Genomic DNA, 27,971 nt, shown 5'->3' on the forward strand with positions numbered 1-27,971 from the left:
CTTTTATCGAAGCGCGTAGACAAAAAATAACGTGGTTTTATTACGACCGGTTTGTTTTGCAGCTGTTGTCCCGGGATCTACCGCACGGGGGCGCCGTGTGCCTACGTTTGCAAAGGGGTTCCCCGTTAATGCCATCCCCCCCATTTCTCTTTCCCTCGCTGTTCCCCCTGCTTCACAACAACACCGTACAGTACACAGCACAACACACACGAGGGGTCAAATTCAGCTCTTAACGTGAGGATATTGGACGCAGAAAACCACTGGATTTACAACGTAACCACCGAGGAAACACCATTCATGTCAATGCTTCAAGATGCAGCCGCCGCCGAGGAAGGTGAGTTTGTGATTTCCTGAGCCCGTTATGTTTGAGCTGGACGGTTCAGACAATGACAGGTACGAGCCTCCCACATGTACACAGATATTCCATCTTGAAAAGGCGTCTTAAAGGCACGCATGAGTTCATTTTTAGTGCTATCGAAGATAGATTTGCTAGCTAGTATTAGCAGTGTTCGCTAGCTAGGTTAATAATAACCCGGTGACATTATGATGCATCAGTCTAGCCAGGAAACGTCAGGATCTCGTAACATAGGTATTTATTTATATATATATTTTTAAATAGTCACAAAACGTCATCTTGTGCTTTTTATACTGGACTGTGATGTAAAGATAATCACTTCCTCCAATTGTTTTTTTCCTTACAAGTATAATACATTGAAAATGTAGCATCAACACTATTATTGAATGTCTTTGGTTGTTCATCGTATGAGGTCAATAACACACAACTGTTCTCTTAGATTTGACACACACTCTCAGACACACACACACACACACAGACACGCACACATTCGCACAGCACGGTTGTATAGCCATGTTTAATAGTGATTTATTGATCAAGTACTGGCTGAGAAAACAACAACGTCTTCTGAAGCCTGGTGAATGTGATGCGTCTGTGTGTGTGTGTGTGTGTGTCTGGGTGTGTGTTTTCCTGAAATAGATGGACGAGAAGCAATTACTACTGTGAGAACCTCTGCACACTTTTCTCTTAATTGTCACATATTCCCTCAGTGCCATTTATATGCTCCAGGTTTCTGCACCGGCTGCCCTTGAACTTGTTGTATCACAAGACACACACACCTCAGAGACAGCATCTTTTGGTGTGTCAGCTGTCTTCTCATTAAACATGGATGTATTTATTTCTACGACAGGGAGAACGGCTCCAAGATAATAAAAAGAAACTTTAAATAAAATTAATGATGTTGAAACACTGCCAGTGAGCACCAGGGATGAGAGAAATCTCTATCTTGGCTGTTGGATAGTAATACTTCATTATCTGGTGTAACAGTTATTGTAGCGTCACTATGTGAGCGTTTGATCTCCATATTAAGAAAAATATAACCTCAAATAATGTGGAGATATTTTAACAAGTTTAAATACATAAAGTAGATAATGTGGCTCAAAAACACACCATTTCTATTGTATAGTATCCAAAAAGAAAATGAACTATTGTATTGCCTTTGGGTCAAGGTGAACAACCTCCCTGGCTTACATAAATACATATGCCTTCATGTTGAGCCAGAGACAACACAAGAGATACTACAAACACGTTTGTTTTAGGCCACCGGGTCACCTTGACCCAAAGGGTTGATGTAATAGCAAATTAGTCTCACTTTAGGTATCACTGACTGAAAATATGAAACCTGAAAATAATATATTTGTGTTTTATTTAACTGTACAGCCACCACAAAGAAAATCCTATGTTGTATTAACAGCACTGGCGATAAAAGTTTCTGATTCTGAAAAGGTCCAAATAATAATAAGTTTTAAATACTCACGTCAGACTTCCATGATGATGAATATCCCTCTGTCAATATTGATGGTTATACTTAGCTTTTCTTACTCACAGGTGTCTTTTAAAGCCACTAAATATACTGTTTGTTTATCATTTGTAAGTGAGCAGTCAATCAATTTCTTCAATACTTACAACATATTTCACATTTTTCTATCCCTGTGCTGTATATATTTACTCTATAAGTGATTTTCTTATGTCCTCTTTGTATTTTCTAATATTTCCATATTTTTATATTCTCACTGAGATTTTTCATCACATCAGTGCATTTCAGCTGCAACCAGGTTAAACGTTGTTCAGAAAATTCACCCTTTATCTCCCTCTTTGTCTTTCATTCCTTCCCATTAGGAGACATCACAGCAAGTAGCTTATCTTGCACAGCTTCCACAGTCACCTGTCACACCTATCAACTTCATGTCCTCCTACCTCATTTGTTTTCTTTCCCTTCAGCACATAACTTCGCTTCAAACATTCTTTATTCAACTTGACCTCTGTCTCTTGTCTAGACATGTCCACACCAACTAAGTTTGGCCTTCATTCTGGCACACGTTGAATTGTAGCCTTGGTGGGTTAATACATTTGGGAAATAGAACAGCTATGAGTGACTTGGTGTGCGTGGAATGCAGCTTTCGTAGCATGCTATCCTGGGAAAAGACTTCTCTCTGTGACTTGTATTTGCGTTTCATAGTAATAGATCGTATTTTAATAGTCCAGGAGTCTAATGTCAGTGTAGAGATAAGTCTTTGATGTGATAGTGCGGCTGAATCAAGTTTATCTTATAGATGACTTGTTGTATATGCGCTTATGATTAAACTTTTTCCACATATGAATCCTCCTGGTTATTGATTTATGCTTCTACTTCAGCTTCTCATGCCATTAAAATGTCAGCTCACTCCCTCACTCTCTGATAAATCCTCATGGACGTGTCATATATTACCATCACACACAATTCCCTTGTGTGGATCAGCTTAATCTTTTATCAGAACAAAAACATTTCACTCAGATCAACCCTTTTTTCATACAGAAGATGATTGAAAAACATGAAGATTTCATTTTTATTCCAACAGGAAATATGATACATCAAATACATGCAGTCAATAGGCCGTCTATTTACTATAGTATCTACTATGTAAGGGAGTGTTTTCAAGTTATTTAAATATATATAGACCTGGGGCCACTGAAGGTAGTTAGCCCCGTGGGATCCTGTGAACATCTTATTAACAACAAGTTATGTCGTGTTTTTATGTGATTCCTGTCGCCTTAATTCATTATAATCATGAATGTGATCAGTGTCCTCAATGAAAGTACTGTACTTTTTTCTCATAATAATATGTCATCAAAGATAAAGAGTGTAATTTGACTGTTATTATGATTTTTAAATGGTAGAACCAATTTACACTAAGTAATTTTCAGTGTCAAAATGGGTGCCCTGATCTCAAACAACTAGCTTTCAAGTTTCAATTTTCCCACATACAAATTTCCCTTGCTTATCTTCATTAACGCCTCTTGAAAGAAAACCTTCTGCTGTGTACGTCAACATGTGTTTGTCTGTGCCAGTGTCGAACATATTATTTTGAGTCAATAAAAAGTTGTGAATTTACTCAGTGTGTTACTCTGATGGATTAGCTGATGGAAATTTCCTGACACGTCACCCGACCTTAACTGTCTTTTTGTTTGCTCACTTGTTTATATCCAGCACTCAAGGTGGGCTTTTTCTCATATGAGTGCAGGGTTTTGCTCCGTGGTTATTACAAATGTTTTGTTAAGGTAATCATCATTACATTTTTTAGTAAATGACTGTAGGGATTTGTGCCGTGTAATAATGTCTTCATGTTGTTCATTTTATGATGTTCGATCCAAACACACGCACAGAATGGTAGGTCTCAAATCAAGAAAGCGTAATGTCTTGTTACAGAAGATACCTGTTCCTTTCATCAGTTATTTTGAACTTAAGAAGCCAAATAAATAAATACTAGTTGCTGTTGTTGATATTCTGAGTCAGTTGTGACCGCATTGAAAACGAAGGTAACTCAAACTCTTAAGTCATCTTGTCCTCTTAATGTTGCCTTTAAACACGGCATCACATGAGGGACGAGTATCCTGAATGATATTTGCTATTTACAATAAGTTATGTCAATTTGAGTACAGAAAAGTGCCTTTATATGACACAAATGAACTTATTCTGTCCATAAACGTTGCTGATTTTTCTTTTTCCTTTTTAACCTTTGTGATACATCCATATACAAGGACAAACTCAAGGCAATAATAACATATCAAACAATTTTAATATTGAAATGATGGCATTAACTCAAGTTCTTGTTCCAGTTTCCTGCATTTATCAGCCAGAAATATTCCTATAGAATGGTCAAGAATGTTGACATACCAGACTTAATGCTGTTTTACTAATATAATGGCTTCAGTGTGATGTTTATTGATGTAACATGTTTTTAATTGTTTTTCTCTCCAGGTCAAAGTGACACAGGAGCTGAAAAACACACACACAGACCAGATGACACGGCTGCACTTTAAAAATCAGACTGAATGCGACCTGCTGGAGGATATGAGGTATGCTTCTTTCAAAAGCAATGCAAAGAAAGGCTGAGCAGAGTTTTGTAATAACGAAAGTCACAGACAGATAATGACTAAGGAATTTCCTGTTGCAGCCTGTTTTTATTTTTCCTTCCCCTCCTTCTCTTATATAATTCATAATCTGTCTCCCTGTCATCCAAACGTTATTCATATGTTCTTATATTCCATTTTTTTTTTGTTGCAGTCTCAGATTTCGTTCAGTTTTTTTGGGGCTCTGTTGCGTTTACTCATGACATGTGTTTGTGTCTGGAACTAATCCCTCCTGGATTTGGCCACAGAAGAATCTGTTTTTTTTTTCTCATGTTCAATTTCTCTCTGTTGGATGAACGTTAATTATTTATGACAGCAAACTGTCTTACATAAAGCCTTGATGATTGCATCCTGTCTCGCAGCATATTTTCTCCCTCACATTCATAAATATCTTCTTGAATGGTGTTCCAGGCAGCTTTATCTCTTATCAGCGTGTTTACTTAAAAGATCCCAAATTCAAATCATTACTTCAAAGGGACTTTTCTTTTTTTTTAAGCACACACACACTTTATCAGCTTATAATGTTATACCCAAGCTGTCTAGTAAGAAGCAAATTTGATGAGAAGAATAAAGCTTTGTCATTGGATAGTCACGAAGCAGCAGGGGTTGTTGTTTTGAGACACATTTCTCTTTATTTTTTTCTTGCACAAAAGTATCGGTAACAGTGAAGAAAAGTACATTTATTTCCGGCTCCATATTGTAGATGCCCAGATGTTACTTTTTTACTCCGTGTCAGGAGGGAAAAAACAGTGTTTCTGGTGTGAAGCTAACATTAGATTTAGAATTTTAAATCCTCAAAGCGGCTCTGGTGCTATTTACCCTAATGAATCCACAGGCTTATTAAAATCAACACATACACAGGAATGTGTCGGGAAATATGAAAATAAACTGAGCCAATGATGAATAGCAGTGAATGAATACAAGCAAAATAGGTTAGAGCGTCTAATCCTCTGGGTCTGGATTTCTGCTTAAGTAAGATGAAAGAAAGTGCAAGACGGGAAAAACAGACAAGTTTTTGGACACGCAGAGTTAACTTGGTGTCCTCAATCCAGCTAAAGCCCCTTTACACTTATGTCTGAATAATGCACACATGCTTGCATAGGAAGATTTCGCTGACAACGTTTGTTAGCATGTTCAAAAACTCAAACCAGCCTGTCCATATATATATATATAAGTATACACAATAGTAGCCCCACTGCCCCCAACAGCTGCATATCTCACCTACTTTCCATATGTACGCTTGTTGTATACTTCCCATTTGAACAGAGTTTGGTGTGTATCACTATTTAATTCTAACTTAAGGCGTTTGTATGTATTTTCAGTGCATGGAAAGATGAAAGGCAACTGCATAACGCTTCAAATTAAGATACTACTCTGTGCCAAATCTTCTCTGAAGATATTCTAGATTAAAAAGAACATCACTTTATCTAATTATATCATGTGATATCAGCATCCTCATTTTTTATCAGTTTATCAAATTTGCTTAATTCACTGTGTAATGTTGAGCATTCAAACCATAATGCTTTGTAATTAAATCCATGTTTAATCCTTTGTTCATCGTGAATATAGTGTAGGAGGGGGATATTGCTATTTATGTAGATGAATGATCATGTTTTTCCATCGTACACTGGTGGAATATTTGATCATAGTTTCAGTAAAATGATTGAGTTAAATTTAGAATCATCTTTTAGTAAATACTCCTTACTATAATGATTGTTGTTGATGGATAAAAATACATTTCTAATGTTATTTGTTTGTATTTAAAAGACACCCATCCTGCTAATTTCAATCACTTTTTAATATTGGACCCCACTTTAGATCCTTATAACTATATACTTAAATTTCAATGAATGAACAAAAGAAAATGTGGAAAATAAGTTATTTCCAACTTAACCCCTTATCAACATATGTCCTTTTGATTTATTGTGTATACGTGCTTGACTCATTTTTTTATTTACACTGCCTTCAACACACTATTAATATTACGTTCAGAGTAGACAAAAACTATACATTCCTTGGAGGTAGAATATTCTGGAATTGATGACACTGCGTGACAACCCTCAGTGTTTGACCAAAATTGGAAATTCTCTTTTTTTCTTGCCCTTTTTGTCAAAGAACGCCACATGTTCTTTTAAAATCTTGCTTGCTGTCTGACACACTCTGGTTGTGTCTTTGGGCACATTGCTGACACAGCCAATCGACTATGCAGTTACACACATACACCATACACACACACGGAGTTAATGGACTGCTTCTAAGGGAAAGAAGGACGAGCAACACTATAAGACCGGAGGAAAATATCATTGATTAAGATTTGAGCGGAGGAGTGGAATTCATTGTTACTTCAGTAATTGTTTGCTTCAGCCGTAAGCTTAATATTGATGGCTTTGAAGCACGTTATAAAGGTGATAACTTGGCCACAGTATTTTGATTGTTATCTCCATCTTTGGAGACTTCACTTCACTGATCCTCTTTCTCTGCCTCAATCTAAAAGAATAAACTACCTCCAGTAAAGTGTGCTGAGATGAAACGATAAATCATGAAGATTTTATCTAAACTCTTTACTTCCATGAAAGTCAATGGTGCCAAATGCTGGGTGGAAATTAAAGATTGAGAGTTTTGCTCAAGGACAACACAACATTGATGAAACTGGACCTTTGGCTTGCCAATTACTTAACCTTTATATAAATAAGTCCAGTAAGGGTCTAAAGGAAACCTTCTGATGATGAGACTGGCGTGTTGCCTACTGCACAAATGAAGCCTGCTGCTAGACAAGTGTTTATGGTTCTGGAAGTCTGCTGAAGAAAGATGTAAAAGTAGTGGTCTAGTATCAAACTAGCATTCCTTTAAGTAGCTTCCTGGGTCAAATACATTGTTTACCTACGCGTTTTTTGTAGCCGACAATTAAAAAAATGGAAGCCCTGAACTTGCGTCTCCCAGTTTGACACGCTGTTGACGTGTTGATGTAAATAGATCTTTCAACATTTATCTTACACCTAAAAATGCAGGGACCTCAAAACACTGAACACGTCCAGTGTATTTCCGACAACTGCTAACCTCTAATCCAGACAGCAGTTCACTGAAACAACAACGTGAGAAAGATAATGTGAGGCAGCAGCTCTTCATTCAGTTCTGTAATTGGGGTTAAGAGAACTGGCTGTAATTATACTGTCTGCACTTCCAGTCTGTCATTACTCTTATCTGTCTGTGGATGCCCTCTTCCCTAACTTTGAACGTGGAGTTTCTATGTGGACACTTCACTTCGACCCCTTTATTTTTATTTTGAACTGGCACATTATATTTTTTTCATGTCCTAGTACAAGAATTTAAATAATATCGTTATTAAAAAAAACATTTTTCTTCTCATTAAAATAATTGGTAATGAAATATGTAAACATTTTGGGTTGTTAAGGATAAATACCCTTTTTTTACAACCTGTATTTAGTTTTTAAAAACATACGAGTAAAAGTCACATTTTAAGTGGGGACAACAAATTAATAAACACAATTTGAAGTAGTTGATGAGTGAAAAAGGGTTCCTATTGGTACAGCTTTGGTCCTCCAAGTCTGATACCACATTGCTGTAAGAAATCATTCGCATTATTGTCCATCCCTATAAATACAACGTTTAAATGAAGGGAAATAAATTGCATTACTGTTGAAAGTAAGTAAGTAAAGATTATTTGTTAAGTGCCTGCTAGACCAGGGTCACAAAGTTCTTCAACAATCAAAAACAATACACAGTTCAAATGTATACTTTAAAAGGCCAAGACACATAAGACAAACACAGGAAGTACCAGAAACTAGCCTGCACAAATAAAAATGTCCTAAGATGTTTCTTGAGGGAGTCAGTAGATCCATCAAACACAAAGGGAGAGGAAGATCGTTCCAAAGCTTAGGAGCGTATGATGAAGATGCGTGTTCAGGAACCATCAGTAGATTCTGATCCACAGACCTAAAAGCCCGAGCTGGGGTGTAAGGCTGGATCAGATCACTGATGTAAGGAGGAGCTTGACCATGAATAGATCTGAAAGTAAGAACCAGAATTTTAAAAATTGATCCTGAAAGAAACTGGCAGCCAGTGAAGAGTTATAAGGATTGGTGAAATGTGAGTTCTTCTACTAGAGCAGGTCAGAATTCTCGCTGCAGAGTTTTGTATTAACTGCAGGCGAGACAGCTCCTTCTTGTTTAGACACCAAAATAAACTGTTACAATAGTTTAAACGAGAAGACACAAACACATGGATTATAAGCTCCAGATCGTGTTGTGACATCATTGTCATTGTTTCTCTAAAACATTATGAATAATAAGATATGAATTAGGAGTGTTAAGTGTCATTCACAAGTAAAGTCATAAAGCTTTAAACACAGTGTTAAAACTAAATAAAGGTTGTATTCAATAAAATTCAAATTTTATCTATTATTTTGCCTTCACTTCACAAATACCTTACTTGTATCTTACATAAATATGGGTTTAAAATATCAATGACATCAATACAAGTAACATAAAACGAACATGTGTGGGTCCAGCTGATGTTTTAAAGAAAATTAAGCTCTTGATCATAACATCGACTGACTGCGTGTTTGTTTCTAAACACTTATGTCGGGTGCAATTTGTTTCATGTTCGTCCCTGTAGAGCAGTGAGTGCTTCTTCACACCCATTGTAACTGCCCAAAGAGTTAACAATGGGCATGTGGAAAAGACAACACTATTGATTATTCTGGGGAGCCATTGTTGACATTAAGAGTAGTGGTGAGGACATGAAGAATTCTCTTATGCTGCACATAAACTGAGCGACACCTTGTATCAGCACGCAATAACTGTTTTGAACAAAAGTTTGTCATGCAGTCTTAATATTAATGGTCAATAAAGAATATGCTCGACATATTTAGTAATTTAATTCAGAAAGTTAACCTATAATATGTGCGTAATAATAACAATAAAATGCACTTTTTTGCATTCATAGAAGATTATGTCAAATGATGTAACATTTATTTTGGGCATTGCAAATAAAGTTTATAAGCACAGTTTATGTTATGGTTGTGTGATTTACAAACAAATCACATCTTGTGCTAAAGACTGAAACATCAAGTCTCCATTGCATAGCAATTATTTCCCCCCCAAAAAGATCAGCCCCGTGTGAGGCTCGAACTCACGACCTTCAGATTATGAGACTGACGCGCTGCCTACTGCGCCAACGAGGCCTGGTGCGACTCAACACATTGACAAACATAGTGGGGAGGGGCTGTGACGTCAGCTGGAGGGGTTTACGGCTGTACCGGTGTTTTTTTAAATTTTTTTAAAACTTTTATTATTATTATCGTTGATACATTACATTACATAAGTAACAAGCATTTTTTTTTTAAATACACAATAAATAAAGGAAATGATTAATGACCAATTCATATGTAACTGAATGTATTATAACAAGAGTAAGTAAGTGACATTTAATTTTCCATAAGACATTATTTCTGTGTAAAATCAAAAAACATTATATTAGTTTAGGCTTTACCACATTTTTTTATCCCTCTACGCTCAGTTGAACAGAAAACATTCATTTGTAACGCATTTATGTTTCTATGTATATCAAGGAACAAGAAGATATTTTTAATAGCATGGATTTTAATCATTTAAATGAGTCTTTGTTTTCTTTCAGGAGCTACAGTCTGAAGAAGGGTCAGCTGGAGAGGGACTACGCTCAGGTAAAACTGGATCTTCTCTATAACCATCTTGTGAATGTAGAGGATCAGTGAATTCATGGGAAGAAGAGGTGGTTAACTTTCTATATATTTGAGATCAATTATCCAAAGTCATGGTCAGAGATCACAGGAGGATATAAAGCTGTTGGGATGCTCTTCGTATAGTATATAGGAATCTCTATAGAAAGAAGTGAGAGTGGCCACGACGTTTGGTTTAGAGAACAGAAGAATCTAAGTTAGAAAAGTTGATGATTATCATATTTTCATTCCGAGTGAAAAAGATGTAAGAGAGGCTGCACATGTGGGCTGAGAAACAGTTATTGATACCAGACTCTGATGTGTCGTAAGATGTTGGAGAATAAAAGTATCAGATTAAAGGAGAAGATGACAAATCAAGTTCATGGATATAGGAAAGAAGGACTTGAAGAGGACTAGGGAAAAGGATCGTCACGGGGGAGGCTGACCTGCTGATAGGAAACGACACAAAACAAAGAAGAAGTAAAGGAATTAAATCTCACATGTGTTCTACAGGCTTGATTTTTGTTAAACCTCCCACATTCCTTTTTGGTTACTTGCAGATGTTTGTCTTTCTCACTGTTTGCTCTGGCTTCTCATTTTCTGACCTTAACTCTAAAATCGTTTGTCAGTGATCTAAGACATGGGTATTCTTAGAAAATACAACTTTAAAAAGTTGAGTTGTTCATGTATTGAAACCATATGTTCTCACAGCGAAATCAGTTTGGGATAATTAGACATATTTTAAATTGCTGGGTGCGTCATCGATCTATTACACTTTTTTATTAGTAATAGGCCATTAACAACTTCCTTGCTCCTCTTTTTGAAAGGAAAAACGATTTCTGCCTGTGAAATTGTCTTTTATGCATGCGTGATGAATTAAGATGGAATGATTGGGTTTCGTTTAACGTGATAAAAGAAAATTGGAATATTTGCTTCGTCTTTTTAATCAGGGAGCCACTTGTTTATAATGTTTCATCCGACGCCTGTAATCCACTTATCAGCTCAACTCTCTGGTAATGAGACACTGGTTGGTTGACGGAAATGCATCTAATGGGTTTGTTTGACAAATGATTATAACAATTGTGTCAAAAAAAGGTGTGTTGCAAAGTTACTTCTGTGGCTAAGATTGAATTAAGATACAGGTGACAGTGACTTTATGCATTTTCCAAGTGAAAGTGTTTAATAAAAAAAAAGATGGATGGTTGTTATTGTAACATGGAGTTGTCCCATGTTTTGTATACTATATGTATAGTGCATAGTATATTGTATAGTTGTGGATTTATTTAATTGATATCATTTTGAAGTCTGCAGCAACTTTCATACTCTTAAAGTATTCGTAAGTAAAGTGTTTTTTCTCCGCTCCTCAGACATGAGGTTAGTAAATGCATCTCAAACATGAACAAGAGCCTCACAAATAGAAGTGCAGATAGCAAGAGACAGGAGACAAATCAAGTATATTGATTCAAGAGCGTGGCGAGAGAGTGTTGGAGCTTGGGCTGGAACTATACATCCGTGCTTTTGGGAGTTATGCAATGCGCCAAAAATTCTCGCAGGTCATAAGATAAACTCGTATTTGAGTGCTTTACTGCGACACAGCAGCTGCTGACAAACATCGTGACAGCCAGAACCAATGCATGTTTGGCAGCGTGGTTCATCTCCGCACATACACCTAGAGACTCCTAGAGAAATCCTGCCGTCTGAGCAGTTCCTCAATCTGATTACACAAACAGGATGTGTGTGAGTGTTTCTTACAGTAGTGGTATTTCCACATATCCTAGACCACACAGGAAAGGGTAGATTGAGTTGCTGGGGCGACACATTGTTCAGGTGGTTGTCAGGTGATGACAGCAGAGAGTGGCAGGATGATGCGCTGCAGCAGAATAACCCTGGAGGAGGGAGTGTGATGGAGAGCTAAGAATGCAAGGAAGGTGATGATCTATATCGGTGCAACGAATAAGGCAGGATTGCAAACGTGTGCTAGCATTGATGCTAATCAAAGTACAATCACAGCTAAGAAAATCCATGAGGTTTCATTCAATAAAACTAAAGATTGGGGAGATTTCTTGGTCATTCTTAGGGTAGATTAATGTAATATATTCTAAGCAATTCATCTGTTTTGTTCTGCTGGTAACATCTTAAGAGGCCTGTTCTTGAGTAGCTCTACTGACACACTGACCTAGTGAAGAAAGTGAAGGTCATCTCTTTCTTTGTGCCTACTGAAAGACTTATTTAAATAAAAAGAAAACTGATTGTTTATCTTATTTAACGTCTTTCTTCCAGGCTCTACAGAAATTAGCAAGTCAATATTTAAAGCGGGATTGGCCTGGGATCAACCCTGATGATCAGAGAACAGACTATAGGTGGGTTTTCTTTTACTCTTGTATCATTTAATAACAATTTAGTGAAGACAAATGTTGTGTACGATTCAGTATTTGCTGAGGTACATATGTGCAACATTAAACCTGAAAAAATAACATTTTAAACATAAATCAAAATGCTGTATTATACATACTATACAGAGACTTCCAATATAAGTAAAACTAATGTTAAAGGAAAATGATTGGCTTGGTGTGTGTTTGATTGACGAGAACAAACACAGAGATAACTAAAATAAATGAAGCCTTCAGGAATAAATAGAATATCACAATAAGAGTCATACTTACTGTTTGGACAGTTAGGTAAGTTTTGTTAGGCCCGCAATTTATCGACTAAGCCTTTTTGGCCCCTTGGTCGATTGAGTTTGACACCCCTGCATTACAGGATATACCCTCTCTGATTTGCTCTCTGTATTTAGGAATGTATATGCAGTATGGAGGTCTTACTTGGAAGGAACAGTGCAGGTGAGTCAGTCACGGCTCAACGTGTGCGACAACTACAAGAGTCAAGTATCAGAACCTGCCAAGACGGTTCGACTCTACAAAGAGCAGCAGCTAAAGAAGGTAACTGTTTGCTTTGAAAGGTTCCTTCACCATCTGTTGTCCCTTTCTTTCATGGATCTTTTCATTTTCTTCCCAGACATTGGATCAGCTGAGCGGCATCCAAACAGAGCTGCAGGAGTCTGTGAAGGAGTTAGCCAAAGCCAAGAAAAAATACTACGATTGTGAGCAGGTGGCCCACGCAGTACGAGAAAAGGCTGACATAGAGGCCAAGTACGTTCCTCTAGACAATATTGCATTCTTACTATGACTCAGTCAACAATGGATTCACATTAACACTTGATTGTAAATGTTGAGAATCGATCCTTAAAGTTATGTTCTCAGAAAATTGCATTCACAATAATATTTCTACACTTTATTTTGTTATCAGAATACATTTTACAATAACTTTTTTTGTCCTACTTTTAGGTCGAAACTTGGGATTTTCCAGTCAAGAATTAGTCTACAAAAAGCAAGTGTAAAGGTAAGCTATTAATTAAATAAAAGTGTTCCTCTTGTAGTAATGTGTACACTAAGCACTTTCGGCTCTGTTGGGTTTCCTTTTTCAGCTAAAAGCGAAAAGAAACGACTGTAACTCTAAAGCCACACAAGCGCGAAATGACTACTTGCTCACATTAGCTGCTGCCAACGCTCATCAAGACCGTTACTACCACACGGATCTGCTGCACTGCATACAGGTATTTCTTTTTTGAACGTTGTCTGACACAGGCTACATCAGGAGAAATTGTGTTTCAAATGACTTATAGAGACAAGTAACAATTTGAGAAAATCTGACTTTCACCTGTGTGTTGCACATGTGTCAAACCGTCCCGCCAAGTACCTTCACATGGCCGGAATGATTGGCTCAAATCAAAGAAGAATAATGATCATGTTGATACCGTAACCTATGATGATTTCAGTTTTTAAGATTTGTCGCAGGGCATTCCCTACACTCTGCTTGTAAATGGCTTTAGAATACTAAAATAATAAAAACAATTTAACTTCAGCCCTGCAGAGACAGAAGATGTCATCCTTCTATATGTTTTCTAGCAAATTTGTTCAAGATAATGTTTTATTAGTTGTAAAGCATAAGCCCTGGCCTTTAAACAAATACTATTTATTTAACTACACATACTAATCCACAAACGGAACGAGTCAGGAAGTTTTCCACTTGATTTTTAAGCACATGCTGAATACACAAATGTTAAAAAACACTTTTAAAAGACGTTTAAAGAGGTACTTTAAGAATTTTAATTTTGTCTACTTTACAAAAATGAGAGGGTGTCACTGATCATTCATCTAATCAGACTTAAATATGAATGAGTTGTTTTTATGTTTTTTAACTGAGTTTAAAACCTATTTTATTCATAATTTCCCCTTGTTTTGTTGATATTCTGAGTCATGTTTTCGCTTCCTTTGGGACTTACCACTTCCTTCTTTTTGAGCCTTTATGCCACACTCTTCCTCGGCCTGTCGCATTTATAAACACACTTTTTTACTATGAGCCTGCCTGAATAATAGATCCAATGCTCCTCTTGACAGAAGGACATTACTGCAGGGGGATATGCACATACACAAATATGTACAAGAGATTCCGGGACAGTGCTGGAGGAGAGCAAGCTGTTTTCTAATTGAAAATTGAATTCATTCTAGTGGCTTTTTTTTGTGAAGCATTTATCGCTGCTTTGGTGTATATAAAATGTAATAAAGGAAGTGCCAAGACATTCATCAAACTGTGAGAAAGGGTGTTGTTTGTTATATCACACCAACTTTCATTGACGTTGGTAACGGACACGTTCTCTTGTGCACATGCCCAGGCAAGAGTTGCATTGAATAGAAAAGTGAGTTGAGAGAGATGACTAATAATGGTACCAGCAATGAGCACCTCAGTACTGAGTGAGCTCCTGCCCTTGGCAATGACGAGACGGAAGCAGCAGTAGCAGGAGTTGCCGAAGAGCTCCCCCTGCTGTTGGCTTCCAACTCCTTCCTGTTTGCTCCAGTCTCCATCAGTCTGCGTCGCTAATCTTAAATGAGCACATTTCTACATGAACATGAACTCATTTGTTGTTCTAAAGGGCTTGTTCTGGAAGTTGAGTCACTGGACTTCGCTACTACCGTAAATGGATGAAGGAAGGGGAGCATGAGTTGGGAGGAGGAAATGAGGGGGTTTTATGAAAAGAAGTCAGCCAGACCAGCCTTAATGTTGTCATTTCCTCCTCAATAATCCATTGTGTTTGTGTCTCAGCGGTTCCATCGGACAATTTATAAATGGTGTCTCTATGGTCCACTATTCTCTTGTGGGTTCTTAATTTAAAACAGTTAGTGTGTTCTGTGTCGGAATTTGAACCTCATCACCTTCCTGTGCAGCTGTTGGAACTTTTACTGATCACACACACACACACACACACACTGATGCACACACATACACTCACACACTTCTCTCTGGTTCTTGAGTAAGAGGAAGTTGTGTAAATATAAATGATTGTGTAAGCAGCTCAAATCCAAACAGAAAAGATCATATATAATGACAATTTTTGTGTTGCTAGTTTGATGTTTAATATGTATTTATTCATCAGCACTTTCCTCTAACACTATCGGTCTGTGTAGGACTTGGACGGAAGCATCTTCGAGCACGTCAAAGACTACCTGATAGCACTGTGTCGCACCGAGCTAGAAGCCTCTCAAGCCACTCACAACACTTTCCAGTTCTTGTTGGACAAATCCAACAGGGTGAGTTCTTCTCTTTAATCCCATTTCTTGTACCGTTTTACCCTAAAGAACACATCAGAAAACGTTCATACGAAAGTGTTACATTCAAAATAATAATAATCACAATATTGTTTATATACGATATGATTGTTGTCTTTATGTTCCATATTTTGTATTCTCTTAATTTAACATTTGCTGCCATAATAGAGTCAGTCCATTGCTCAAGATTGTATAATAGTGCATCTTTTTTTTGCTTTTGTCCCTTTAGATAATCCAAGAATTCAACCAACAGCTGTTCATGCAGGAGAATCCAGTATTTCACAAAGCACAAGACTTCCAGTTCCAGCCGAGCGATTGCGACATGGTGAGGCACTCAAACGTCACCGATGAAATGGATCCTTCTGAGAAGGAAAATCATATATTTTGTCCATCAGGAGAGAAAGTCTTCAGGTGTAGACGCTTTTAGATTATGACAGAGATCACATGTATGTAAAACCTGAGCGGGAGAGTCGGAAAGGAAGGGCCTTTTGTATCCTATTCTGAGTGTGGAAGTCATTTTCTTGTTTGAATATCTAGACTTTCCATTTTCTAACTCTATTAAAACTCTTTTAGCGTGCTTTCCCCGCTTTCTACTGTCTCTTAATCTTTGCTAACCATTTCTAATTTTACTCTTTTTCCATTAACCCCTCCTTGAATGTGTGTGTGTGCTGTGGGGGGGCTTGCTTCTGTGTGTGCATGTCCGGTGCCAGACCCTGAGCTCGGTGCAGCAGTTGGTGGACATTGAGCCGTCGCCTGTCAGTGCCATGAGAATGACCCTGGCAGAGGTAGTTTCATCTGTTAGCGTCCGTGTCCGTGTCCTGGCTACCATATTAGATTCAACAGGGTTTTTAAAAAATGAATTGCCTTTCATTAATCTAACATTCACTAACTGAATAGAGACTAACTTGTGAGGAAATTCATGTTCAACAAAAGGAACTTGACTGAGAAAATGTAAAAGATACAGATAAGCTTAAGACATTTAAGTTCTTGGCTCTTTGGTCAATTATCAGTGGGTCTATGTTTCAACTAAACCATGGAACGACGCAACACCAGGATGTAACACCAAAGACAAAAGAAGAGAGAAAATGTGTTCTTGTTGAATCTTTTTTAAAAGATGAATAGTTGAGAAACATTGTTGTCGACTCCTGTGATGAAAACTGGGGAGATGTGTTTTTAAAATGCCGATAACACAGATAACACATCCAAGCAAAAGTTTTTTGATTAAATATTATGATGAAGAATATGCAGAAAAACAATTATCATTGCGTGAAAATAGCACTAACACATCTACACTTGGAAAGGGAGTAGAAGTGAGAAATATACCACGTATAGATGTGATAAAGTTAATATCTTCAATTGACTTCAACTCCGCAAGTAGATCAAAAGTGATCAAAAACAATTTATTCACATCTTCAACATCAGAAATGAAAAATAACGTGTGACAATTAGTACATGTTGTTTTTTACATTATGAAAAAATAGTTAGCAGAAATGGAGTTTGTTCCATAAATTCCTTAATAATAATAATGATGATAAATGATGTCAGAATAAACTTTCATAAATTGCATCTGAACATGTTTTTATTTGTCAACTAACACCAGAGTGTCTCCTTTATTCCACGTTAGAGTCGACAACTGGAGTCCGAGTCGGGGACGACAGAGGAACATAGTCTGAACAAGGAGGCGCGGAAATGGGCAACTAGAGTGGCAAGAGAACACAAGAACATCATCCATTACAAGAGGGTGAGATGAAGTCTTCTCAAGATAAAATAAGTGTGTCTTGGACCTCTATTGTACTCATCAGTATGTTTCTGTTTGTACAAAACTCTCTTTTCACCGAAATATTTACATTAGAAAGTTGGATTTTGACATTGATAGCCCTTTATGCTTATTATAAAATGCTAAAAATACATATTTTTACAAAACAATACTTGTTTTGTTAATGTTTTGTTTTGCTCTTTGAAGTCATTGGAGGAGTGTGAGACCCTCGGTTTACCCCCGACTGAGCAAGGAAGAGCAGATTTGGAGATGAAGATAGAAGACACCAAAGAGAACATACGTAAAGCTGAGGTTTGTGAGCGTCTGCCTTCTGTTGTCTGTCTTGAACTGTGAGGGAAACTGTGAAAATCCTTGTGTCGATAGTGAGAGAAAGAGAAGTTGTTTAGTGAGACCCCAAAAAGTGATCAAGAAAAGCACTTTATTTTATTCTCATGTCTAAACAATTCACTCCCACAGACGAAGAAAAAAAGTTGACGAAGTTGCAAAATAAATAAATGTGTGATCTCACGTTTTAAAAAGACTCTTTTACGTGACCTTGTTTTCAATTTTCCCCTTTCTACCTGAATATGAATATTTAATCTGCCGATTTCACAGCAATGATTTGATCCCAGATACTCTCCTTGAAGGAAGGTGACAGTTACACAAAAACTTGTTTTGTTCGAATATATTCAGCCCAACAACAGTAAACTTTGATTTTACATATGGTGCAAAAAAAATGCGAAACTTTTGTATTTTTCTTGTTTCGATCTCAGCCTCTAATGGCTCTGTCCGAAATTGGAAAACCTTTTTTTCTAAAGTGTGTTTTTACTGCCGGCTGCTTTAAATTCATCTGTTGTTGTAGAGCAATAATAGACAGTTGAATTAAACTAGTTTCTCCTCGAGGTACGGCACACAAAGTCCAGAAATATGAATAGGTCGTGGGTTGAAAAGACTTTAGACTTTATCCAATATTTCAAATGTTTCAATTATATTTCTGTCATTTAATTTTCCTCGACTGTTCTGCCAGACGATAAAGTTGAAAGCTGAAGCTCGCCTGGACCTCCTGAGGCAGGTTGGCGTTGCCGTGGATACCTGGCTAAAGAGTGCAATGAACCAGGTGACTTCTGCGGATGATGAAGTGTTTATACTTACAATCCATTCTGTACATGTGTTTGCATGACAGTTTTGATGGCGTGGCTCAGCATGTGTGTGTGTGTGTGTGTGCATGAACGCTCGTGTGCACCGCCATACAGTCCGTGCGCGTGTGCAGCAGGTGTATAACCAGCCCACCACTCTCTCTGTGCATGCTGTAGGTAATGGAGGAGCTAGAGAATGAACGTTGGGCCAGCTACACTTCCCACGACCCCTCACTGTCGGTGAGACTCCTCCCCTCACTGTGTTTGCCTTGTGACGTCTCGTACGGTCTTCACACTAAAATCAAATTTGAATTAATTATCTAGATTCACGAGTTTTAGTGTGAAGATAGCAAATATATGGTGTTAGACCTTTTTGAGTGTGATGTTAGTTTAAGAGTTAATTATCTTAATCTAGACCACAGACTTGCAACCCTTCCAAATGAGCCGTAAGGTAATATAAAAGCTGGTTAAACTAACAAATAATAAAATGTGTTCAACCAGTTTATCACTTAAAGTTGAAAATGAATGTGTCTTCATTCATTTTTTTTATTAGTCTTGCCTGTATTTAATATTATCTATACTTTAACTTTATTTGTATTTATCTTAGTGGTGTGAAGAGATAAAAAAAAAAAATTAGTGATCAATAATTAATGAATTATCATCTGTAATGAATTGATCTAATACATGTTTAACCTCGCCTCAAAATTGCTGAGAAACTAACTGAAAAAAAGTCAGATCAAAAGATTGATGTACAACAAAAAAAGGTAGCTTAATAAAGTAATTTATTGTTAAGTACAGACGAACACTCCTTTACAGTAACAGTGTGATTAGTGGTGGGCTGCTAAACCAAAAGAAAGTAAATAAAACATTTAACAATATTTGTTTAATAAAGCAGTGCAATACAATAACGTTTTAAATGCAATTCAAATTAAATATAGCATTAATATGTATGACTTTAATTAATCAATCACATAATTTGACACAACTAGTTTATTTTTAGCCATTAGAATTTATTATTATTTTTCCATCTGTACTATTAATATCAGGTTACACAGAGCGTCGACTACATGTTGTCATTGATCATTGTGTGTCTGCATCTGTCTACTGTTAGTTGTGTTGATGCATGTCCACATTAGTAATGAACTGTTTTACTTTCTCAACTGTGTGTGTTGTTTGCGACCTTCTTGCCATTTTACCTGGTAATGGAGTTTGCACCATAGAAAATAACATCTTTAGTGTTGGTTTCTTTATCTAAGCTATAAAACGAGGAAAGGGAGGAAGTGAGAGAATGTGCTGCAGAGCCATAGAAGATGGGTTGTGTTATTAGGGTGTTGTGTCTCAGCGAGAGGGATGAGAAGATGTAAAGAGGAGGTCGTGTCACGATCATGGTGTTTAATTACAGGATTAAGAACAAATGGTTGAAAAATAGATTTTCATGAAAAAGATATTTGTTTTTTTCCAAAAATAATAAGCGTTATAGATGCTAAAAACATTCCATTTCACGTTTTGTCTTTTTTTAAACATAGCGTGTATATAACATGACTCGTTTTTATCTATTAAAGATGCACTGGCATCTGAAGAATGTTCAGAACTCACTGAGGCCGAAGCAATTCATCTTGTCTTATTGTCCTTTTATGTATTTTTTATAAAATGACTCTAAGAACTTTAACTTGATTATTTGTCATTCAGATTAAAGCTACCAACATCCCACAATAGTCAGAGGTGGATTGTTGGTCCACTCATATCCCAGAAAAAAAGCAAAACAAGACTCACTATTGACCACACAAACACATTTACACTGCTTTGTTTTGCAACATTCTGGAGTTCACTGTGTCAACATCAATCTGATGACACAACACAAAAGACTTGAATAAACACACACACACATTGTGTTGTTTTCACTGGGTCAGCTTGTGTGATGGATCGTTCCACCGCTAAAGTCACATGACCTATATTGTGGCCAGTGATATGACTGTCTAGGGGCGGACCTGTGTATCTGATACACCTGTACCTGCGTCTAAGCGCTGGTGTGAAAACTCAGACAGGACAGAAATTGAAAGGTTCAGACAAAACGTTGAGTAAGTTTCATTTTAGATAATTCCCTACAAAGATATTTTTATTTCATGGATAATGTTTTACTTTTTTTTATACTTCTGTGTGCGAGGAAACATTCCTGACGCGACACATTGCTTATAGTCAACAGAGGATTTGGCTTCATCAGGCTGTTTGTGTGTTTCTGGCTAAAGGGCACGGTGGACTTGGAGAGAGAGGAAGGCGAGGAGTGTGAGGAGAACATGGAGGTTTTTGACGACAGCAGCTCGAGTCCTTCGGGGACTCTGCGTAACTACCCGCTCACCTGCAAAGTCCTCTACTCGTACAAGGTTTGTCATCTTAATTATTCCCCAAACTTTTTTTGTTAGCAGTCAGTGTCTTAGTAGTTATTTGAAATGAGTTCTTGGACCTATTCCAAGCTTTAAAGCTTCACTTGGGTTAATAAAGAACCGCCTCAGACTTTGAATCTTTCAGCGTTTATTGATGTTTTTGTTCTTCTACAGGCCTCTCAGCCCGACGAGTTAACCATTGATGAGCAAGAAATGTTGGAGGTTATTGAGGATGGAGACATGGAGGACTGGGTCAAGGTTGGAGATAACGCTTAAGCAAGTTATCGTTACGCAAAACCATTAATTATTGTTTTGTTTTTTTTCTTCATTTTTTAGGCTCGCAATAAGACTGGGAAAGTTGGCTACGTTCCTGAGAAGTACCTTCAGTTCCCCACGTCCAACAGCCTGCTCAGCATGCTTCAGTCTCTGGCCACGTTGGACGCTCGATCGCACACGTCTTCTAACTCCACTGAGCCAGAGATGCACTCCTGCTGCGTCAACGGAGACACAAACAGTAAGAAGTGACTCACAATATTGTGTAGATAAGAGGGTCCAACTCAATCACACAGAAACAGACCACACTAAATGCATATATGTGTATATATATATATACTGTTTATATAAATACTCCTTAAACATAAGTTTTATTCTTATTGTTGACATCTATAATCTCTCTTCCTTATCTTGTCTTATCTTATCTTAAATTCTGACAACTTTATAGGTCACTATATCAGCTTGAGCATTTTTCGCATTGTTTATTATTTCGCCAATCATTCTGAGGACCACATAAAAATGACTTTGCGGTCCGGATTTGGCCCCTGGTCCTTAAGAAGTAAGTTAGTAAGTAAGCAATTATTATTTATAAAGCGCCTTTCACAGACCGGGGTCACAAAGTGGTTAAACAACAAAATAATACACAGTTAAAAACACATGCAAATGTAATAACCTTTAAAGGCCAAGACAACGCAGTGATAAACACAACAGGCATGTGGTTTTGAACCGGAATATATTTTGATTGGTCTTAAGTAAATTAAATTAACCAAAAATAATTCATTATAAACCACTTCAACAGATGGCAGACATAGCGTCATTTTTAAACCTTGTGTTATCTCAGGGTCAAGGTGACCCCAAGGCCCTGGAACAAATGTGTTTGTGGTATCCCTTGTGTTGTCTCTGGGTCAACGTGAAAGACCTCCACCACTGAACATGTATTTCTGGAAGCGTTGTTCACCGTGACCCAGAGACAACTCAAGGGTTAAAAAGAGGATCGAGATTTTGAAGATTATTGATGAATCCAAACCAGACTGAATGAAAGACACACAGGGAGCAGATTTCGATTTTTCCGTCAGTGTAAACCGAGGCTTAAGTTTACTGACTTTGATTTTCTGTATCGGGTGAACGTTAATTATTCATGGGCAGCTTGTAGGTGCTTTGTCTTTATCAAAGGGAGTGAAAAGTAACTCAGTAACTTTAGGTTCAGGCTGAACCTGAAGCTGTGTCTGACGCTCCATATCTCGAGTTAATATAAGATAAATCAAGTGCAACTTAATCCTGTGGAAATGCTTCACATTATCTTTATCTAATTTCATTTTATACATGTTATATGTTATTATATATTTCTAGTTCACACAACTGACACAACAAAAAAAGGGTTTAATTTTATTTTAGGACTTTTGGAAATTGAGGAAAAATTGAAAGGGTTCTTAATATCACTTTAAATTGTCTGGTTCTTTTGAGAATTTTTATTTCAATAAAATGTAACAAAAAAACATTTGATAATATAATGACTTCTTTAGTTTTTATAGTAGTAACATTGAAGTAGAAATTGAATGGATCATAAAAAGTTAATTGACTGTCATCTCTTCTGCGACATTAGAACCCCTGCAGTCGTCGTCATGAATTATAGATATGGTGGTCATGTTCCAGCTGGTTACGTAAGACTGGCTTTTGTTCTTTAGCTCAGCTCTGAAATGAATTGTCAAGATGCCACACAGCTTGAACAAAGAAAGAAAAGACACATGATTACAGTGAAAAAAGTATTCTCCACTTCTCCCCTCATTATTAACTTTATTGTTCGTCTTTCTATATGTATTTATTTCATGAATAAATGTTTGGTTCTTGGAAAATGTTAAATTTTCCTGGATTTAGGTAAAAAAAACTGTCAAAAGTGTCTTGGAGAAAATATTGTAGAATCACAAAAGTGTATTTTATGTGTCTCAAGTGCGACTTCTTGTGTCCGCAGTGGCATTTGTGCGCGCACTTTACGACTACGAAGGCCAAGCGGACGAGGAGCTGTCGTTCTCCGAGGGAGCCGTGATCCGGCTCCTGAACCGCGACACTCAGACCGACGACGGCTTCTGGGAAGGCGAGCTTAATGGACGCGTGGGCGTCTTTCCGTCAGTGTTGGTGGAAGATTTAACAGAAAACGGAGAGATCGGCGGGGGAGGCACGGGTGACGCACAGGTGAGGGAGCACAAAGATTATATCAATTTAAAATTCTGTTGTTTTTTTTGTTGTCATTAAGCAGTTAAACAAACTTCCTGTGCCACAATCTGTCTATACTTTAATCAGTTGAGACCTTCTAAGAAAAAAGAGTGTCCCTTAACCATCAGCATATCTGTCATCATCGGCTGAAAGTCTAATCAGTGAGTTGTGAGCGATCAAAAGGCTGCACAGCAGGAAGGAGACTCTCCCTTCCTTCAATTCCGCCTGGTCATAACAATGAAACAGCCTTTGTGTCAAAAAAGGGTCGAAAGCTCGGATAGAAATAAACTGAACCTGGGAAAAAAAGCAAAGTATGTGTTTCTTATGTGACATCAAAGTAAATTCGTAAAGGAAATTGTTTTGTTTTAAGTCACAATTTTCCTCTTTTTTTTACTTCCTTACCACTTTTATACCAACATAGGAACTTTTGGTGGTTGAATTTGGCATATTTACAAAGCCTTTAATTCAATAAATGCTTATTTCCAAACAGTGCCTGTAACAGTATTGTTTAGTATTGATGTGTTGATGCAGCTTCATGAAACAGCTGATGAGGTATCATGATACAGTGTCTTCATTTTAAAAGACCACTAGATGTCACTCTCTGTCGTAAATCTTTGACTCTGACCTACTAATTCAATGAAACCTGGCATCACTTTCAAACAGAGAGTGACATCTAGTGGCCTTTGAATGAAGACAATGTATCATGATATTTCATGAGGCCTCATCAACCCATCACTAGTGTTAAGTTACTGACCTAAAAGGTCATGGGTCGCTTTGTTTATCCTAAGTAACTCAAGTTGTCTTCTTCAGTGCCTGACTTTATTTTCAAGTCTGGCATTATACTTTTCTTACCGTATTTGCAATGAGTCAATTCTTTACGCTGCCGTCTCCATCGATTAAATGAACCACCAGATTGTTTGTTTCTACCTGTTTTCCATGATGGTACTTGGTGCATGTTGCCCAGATAACTAATGTCTTCTAAACATTTTCAAATAAAAGAAACGACAGCATAAAATAATAATCTATTACCTTTGAAATCATCTTCAATTCTCATATTGTCTCTATTTACTCTTGACTTATACTTGTCCTTCTCTTTAGATTCCTTCATCTGTGAAGCTTCCGTCGTCTCTTCCGCCTCTCCCCCTCTACGACAAACCTCCCATCAGCCCTTTCACCAGCCCGGAAACATCCACGCCGTCCACGTTACCCCGGTCGCCGTCTGTCGCCCTGAACGGCGAGCACAAGCCTCCGCTGCCTTCTTCCCACAAGGGGCCGCTTTCCACTCACAGTAAGTTCCACGGAATCCTCCAAGTTAATCGTCGTCACGATTTAAAAAATATATATTTTGTAGATCAAACGACGGGAAGGAGTCCAGTCTCTCCAGGATTCTCTCAGCCGCTCCGCTTCACCCCCGAGGGCGGCGGCCCGAGCAAACTACGTCCTGTAAATATTCTGTTCATTTCCCACTTTATCTGTTTGTGTCGCTTGTTGTTCTAACGGTGTTGATTGTGTGTCTCTGCAGGTACGCGCCGCTCCCCCCCCCCCTAAACAACACCCCCGCCGACAGCAGGAGAAGGGCGATAAAACCGAGGAGGTGGAGATCACACTTGTGTGACACGAGCTCTTGGTCACACAGGAATAGTAATAACACATAAGGAATCTAGAAAAACATTCTGACGAGGAATGATGCGAACAAAGCGATATCGTCGTCTCTCCTCAAGTCGACGTCAGACAGGAAGTAGCGTCTTCACTGAAGCAGCCTGTTCAGCAGGATCTAACCCCCGGACCTCTTCACCATCCCTCTTTTTCTATTCTCGCCTTAAAAACCTCATGGAGCAGCGACCCAGAGCACACGGAAGAGGAGGAGGAATGTTGGCCGACAGGAAGTGGGGGTGAGGGACGCTCAATGCGCGACACTGAATTATCTTTATTGATTCTTCTTAAGCTTACTTTTGACGAGTTGAACATTTGGAACATGATGAAAGTAAGTTAACGTGACTAAAATTCATGTTTTCATTCATGTGTATTTCAACCAAAAACAACTTTAAGAAGTTGATCCTCGTTGTTCTGGATGATGACAGAATATTTCATGTAATATAAGTTACACATATCACAGATTGAGTCAACAAGTCATTTAATCTTAAACACTTAACTGTCAATAATTGCAGTGCATTATGGGACTTGTATCATGTTCAAAATGTTGCACACTGGCTTGATCTATCTCAGCCTAGATTAAAAGAAGAAGCACTGGGACACGACATACCTCCCCCAGGGAGCTCATTTCATATCACTTCATATAAAAAGAAGATCCTGCAGACATATCAATATAAATAAATAATAAATATTTTGTTCTCACCGTCACGTTAAAGTTGATTCGTTATTTAACTATTTGCTCACTTTCATAAAGGCCGTTCTTAAGCAGCAGCGGTGAGAAGCCATACAAGTGAATGAGGAAAGAACAGAACATCAATCACTTCATGAAAGGTAAACGAAAAGGCGCGCAAATATATAGTTTGACTGCTGAGAGGTAAGTGAAGAAGTCAACTGAAAAAACAAAATAAAAAATAACTAGTATGAATAGCAGGGGTTTCAAACTTGTGGCCCGCGGGCCGTGGCAATGATATTCTGCGGCCCACCATTTATAGTATATGTATTACAACCCCTGATATACATGAAGTGAGGAATATTGTTTAAAGTGCATTATGAAAATCCAAGTCACTCTTCAAAAGTGAGCTTAACGAGACAACATTCGTAGAAACAGGGTTATGTAAAGTATCGACAGAAGAGCCTGGGTGGTGTGTGTGACCCCCCCTCCCCTCCCCCCACCATATATACTCCTTATCATCCTACTTATTCAATGTGTAATAGTACAGTACATTACTGTTGTCATAGGAATGTTATAAAAGTGTTTCATATATTCGCTGAATGAAATGTCCGATGCATAGTGGTCGTCTTACTCCGGAGGGACGTTGTAAATATGGCGTGGGAGTGATTAGAAGAGATGGCGACGGAGTGAGAGGAAGGCGAGGCTGGATCCTCCCCTATCGCTCTCATTTCCTCTCGCCATCCCTCTTTTCTCACTCTTCCTGTTTTCTTCTCCGCCATGACTGAATCCTATACGTCATGTTGTATTACGCCCGGTGGTGCAGCGGGTCGTCAAAGTGCTTTGTAAGCCTCTGAGAACTGTTCTTTTTTTAAACGTGTTGATGATCATTCACACATGAACGAGCACCTAAAGTCTTTTTTTAAATCGGCGCCCCGTCAGTTCTGTGTCTCCTGTTGCTCATACATGACAGACACGAATATCTTTTTTTTTTCTTCATCTTAAACTTTCAATTCCGACATGCAAAGTAGCACTTTTATTTATTTGTACGTTTCACGGAGAGTAGAGGTTTTTTCTGATGCAAGCTGAACATATTTCCCGTCTCTTCTAAAGAGAGGTTTTTAATCTGCTTTACAAATCCACTGATTTTTATATGAAGTTGCTCAACGTGAAGAGGAGAGATTAGCTGAATAACAATCAGATTTTTAATCAGCCAGTTCCGTGCGCCACAAATATTCTGATTCTATTCACTTGTTCAAGAGTGATTAGCAGTGACTCTTGCGTAACAACGAGAAGAAATTGAAAAAAATATTGTGCCAGTTTTCAATAAAAACCTAATAATAATTTATTATATTTAAAATACAAAGGTTACAAGTTAAATTAATCTCAAAATATGTTGTCACTCATTCAAAAAAAGACAATCCTGTCAGCAATAATAATAAAAAAACTGGACTCAAACTAAATTGCACCATGATAAAACAGCAATACGTAGGATTCAAAACATTGTTTCTGGCTCCGCCTGGTGTTGCAACAGTCTAACTACAATGTCGTGTCACGTCCTGCATGTGCGATTGTTTACTAAACCAGGCTTCTTGTGTATTTATCTTTTTGGTAACTTAAAGACTCAAATACCAGAAAGTTGTACTACATGATTGTTCAAAATTAACTTATCAATTACAGACATATGAATAACAATAATAATGTAATAATGTTACATAGTGACGCTTTAATAAATTCAATAATACATTCATTTTCACATTAGTCATTATCGTGGATTAGACTTCAAATCTGTGTACACCAGTTTCTCCTTATATACAGTATATATATCCCTGTTTATTTTAATTTTTTTATCTTTTTTAATACTATCACTTTTTTACATCCCTCAGTATGGAGCAGCAGCTGTCATGGTGACACATATTGATAAAAGGTGCAAATGTCCTCTGCGTATTAATACTGGCTGTACAAAAACAAAGTTTGTATTTATTGTGTACAAATGTTAATTAATAAAAAAAATATGGTAAAACCGACTGTGTGTCCAGCTGTCTTT

At 37.6% G+C, this 27,971-nt stretch overlaps 1 protein-coding gene and 1 non-coding gene across 4 annotated transcripts; one reads left to right on the forward strand and one right to left on the reverse strand.

The window, feature by feature from the left end:
- Positions 1–147: 147 nt before the first annotated feature.
- Positions 148–27,951, forward strand: fchsd2 (FCH and double SH3 domains 2). Of its 3 annotated transcripts, XM_087795307.1 has the most exons (22): positions 148–334; positions 4,314–4,411; positions 10,121–10,166; positions 12,462–12,541; positions 12,976–13,120; positions 13,197–13,330; positions 13,526–13,580; positions 13,666–13,794; positions 15,704–15,826; positions 16,074–16,169; positions 16,555–16,629; positions 17,469–17,585; positions 17,808–17,912; positions 18,628–18,717; positions 18,914–18,976; positions 20,983–21,117; positions 21,292–21,375; positions 21,454–21,631; positions 23,360–23,580; positions 24,700–24,889; positions 24,953–25,044; positions 25,124–27,951. In XM_087795307.1, exons 1-22 carry the CDS (start codon positions 314–316, stop codon positions 25,214–25,216), a joined length of 2,370 nt encoding a protein of 789 aa, XP_087651433.1. In that variant the 5' UTR covers positions 148–313; the 3' UTR covers positions 25,217–27,951. The 3 variants fall into 3 exon arrangements, with proteins under 3 accessions (XP_087651433.1, XP_087651434.1, XP_087651436.1); XM_087795308.1 differs by lacking the exon at positions 18,914–18,976; XM_087795310.1 differs by lacking the exon at positions 16,555–16,629.
- On the reverse strand, positions 9,596–9,668 carry trnam-cau (transfer RNA methionine (anticodon CAU)). Its single transcript has one exon. It is a non-coding gene; the product is annotated as a tRNA-Met (tRNA).
- Positions 27,952–27,971: the final 20 nt, after the last annotated feature.

The sequence above is a fragment of the Callionymus lyra genome, chromosome 7 (assembly GCF_982586985.1).
Source record: "Callionymus lyra chromosome 7, fCalLyr1.hap1.1, whole genome shotgun sequence".
Classification (NCBI taxonomy): domain Eukaryota; kingdom Metazoa; phylum Chordata; class Actinopteri; order Syngnathiformes; family Callionymidae; genus Callionymus; species Callionymus lyra.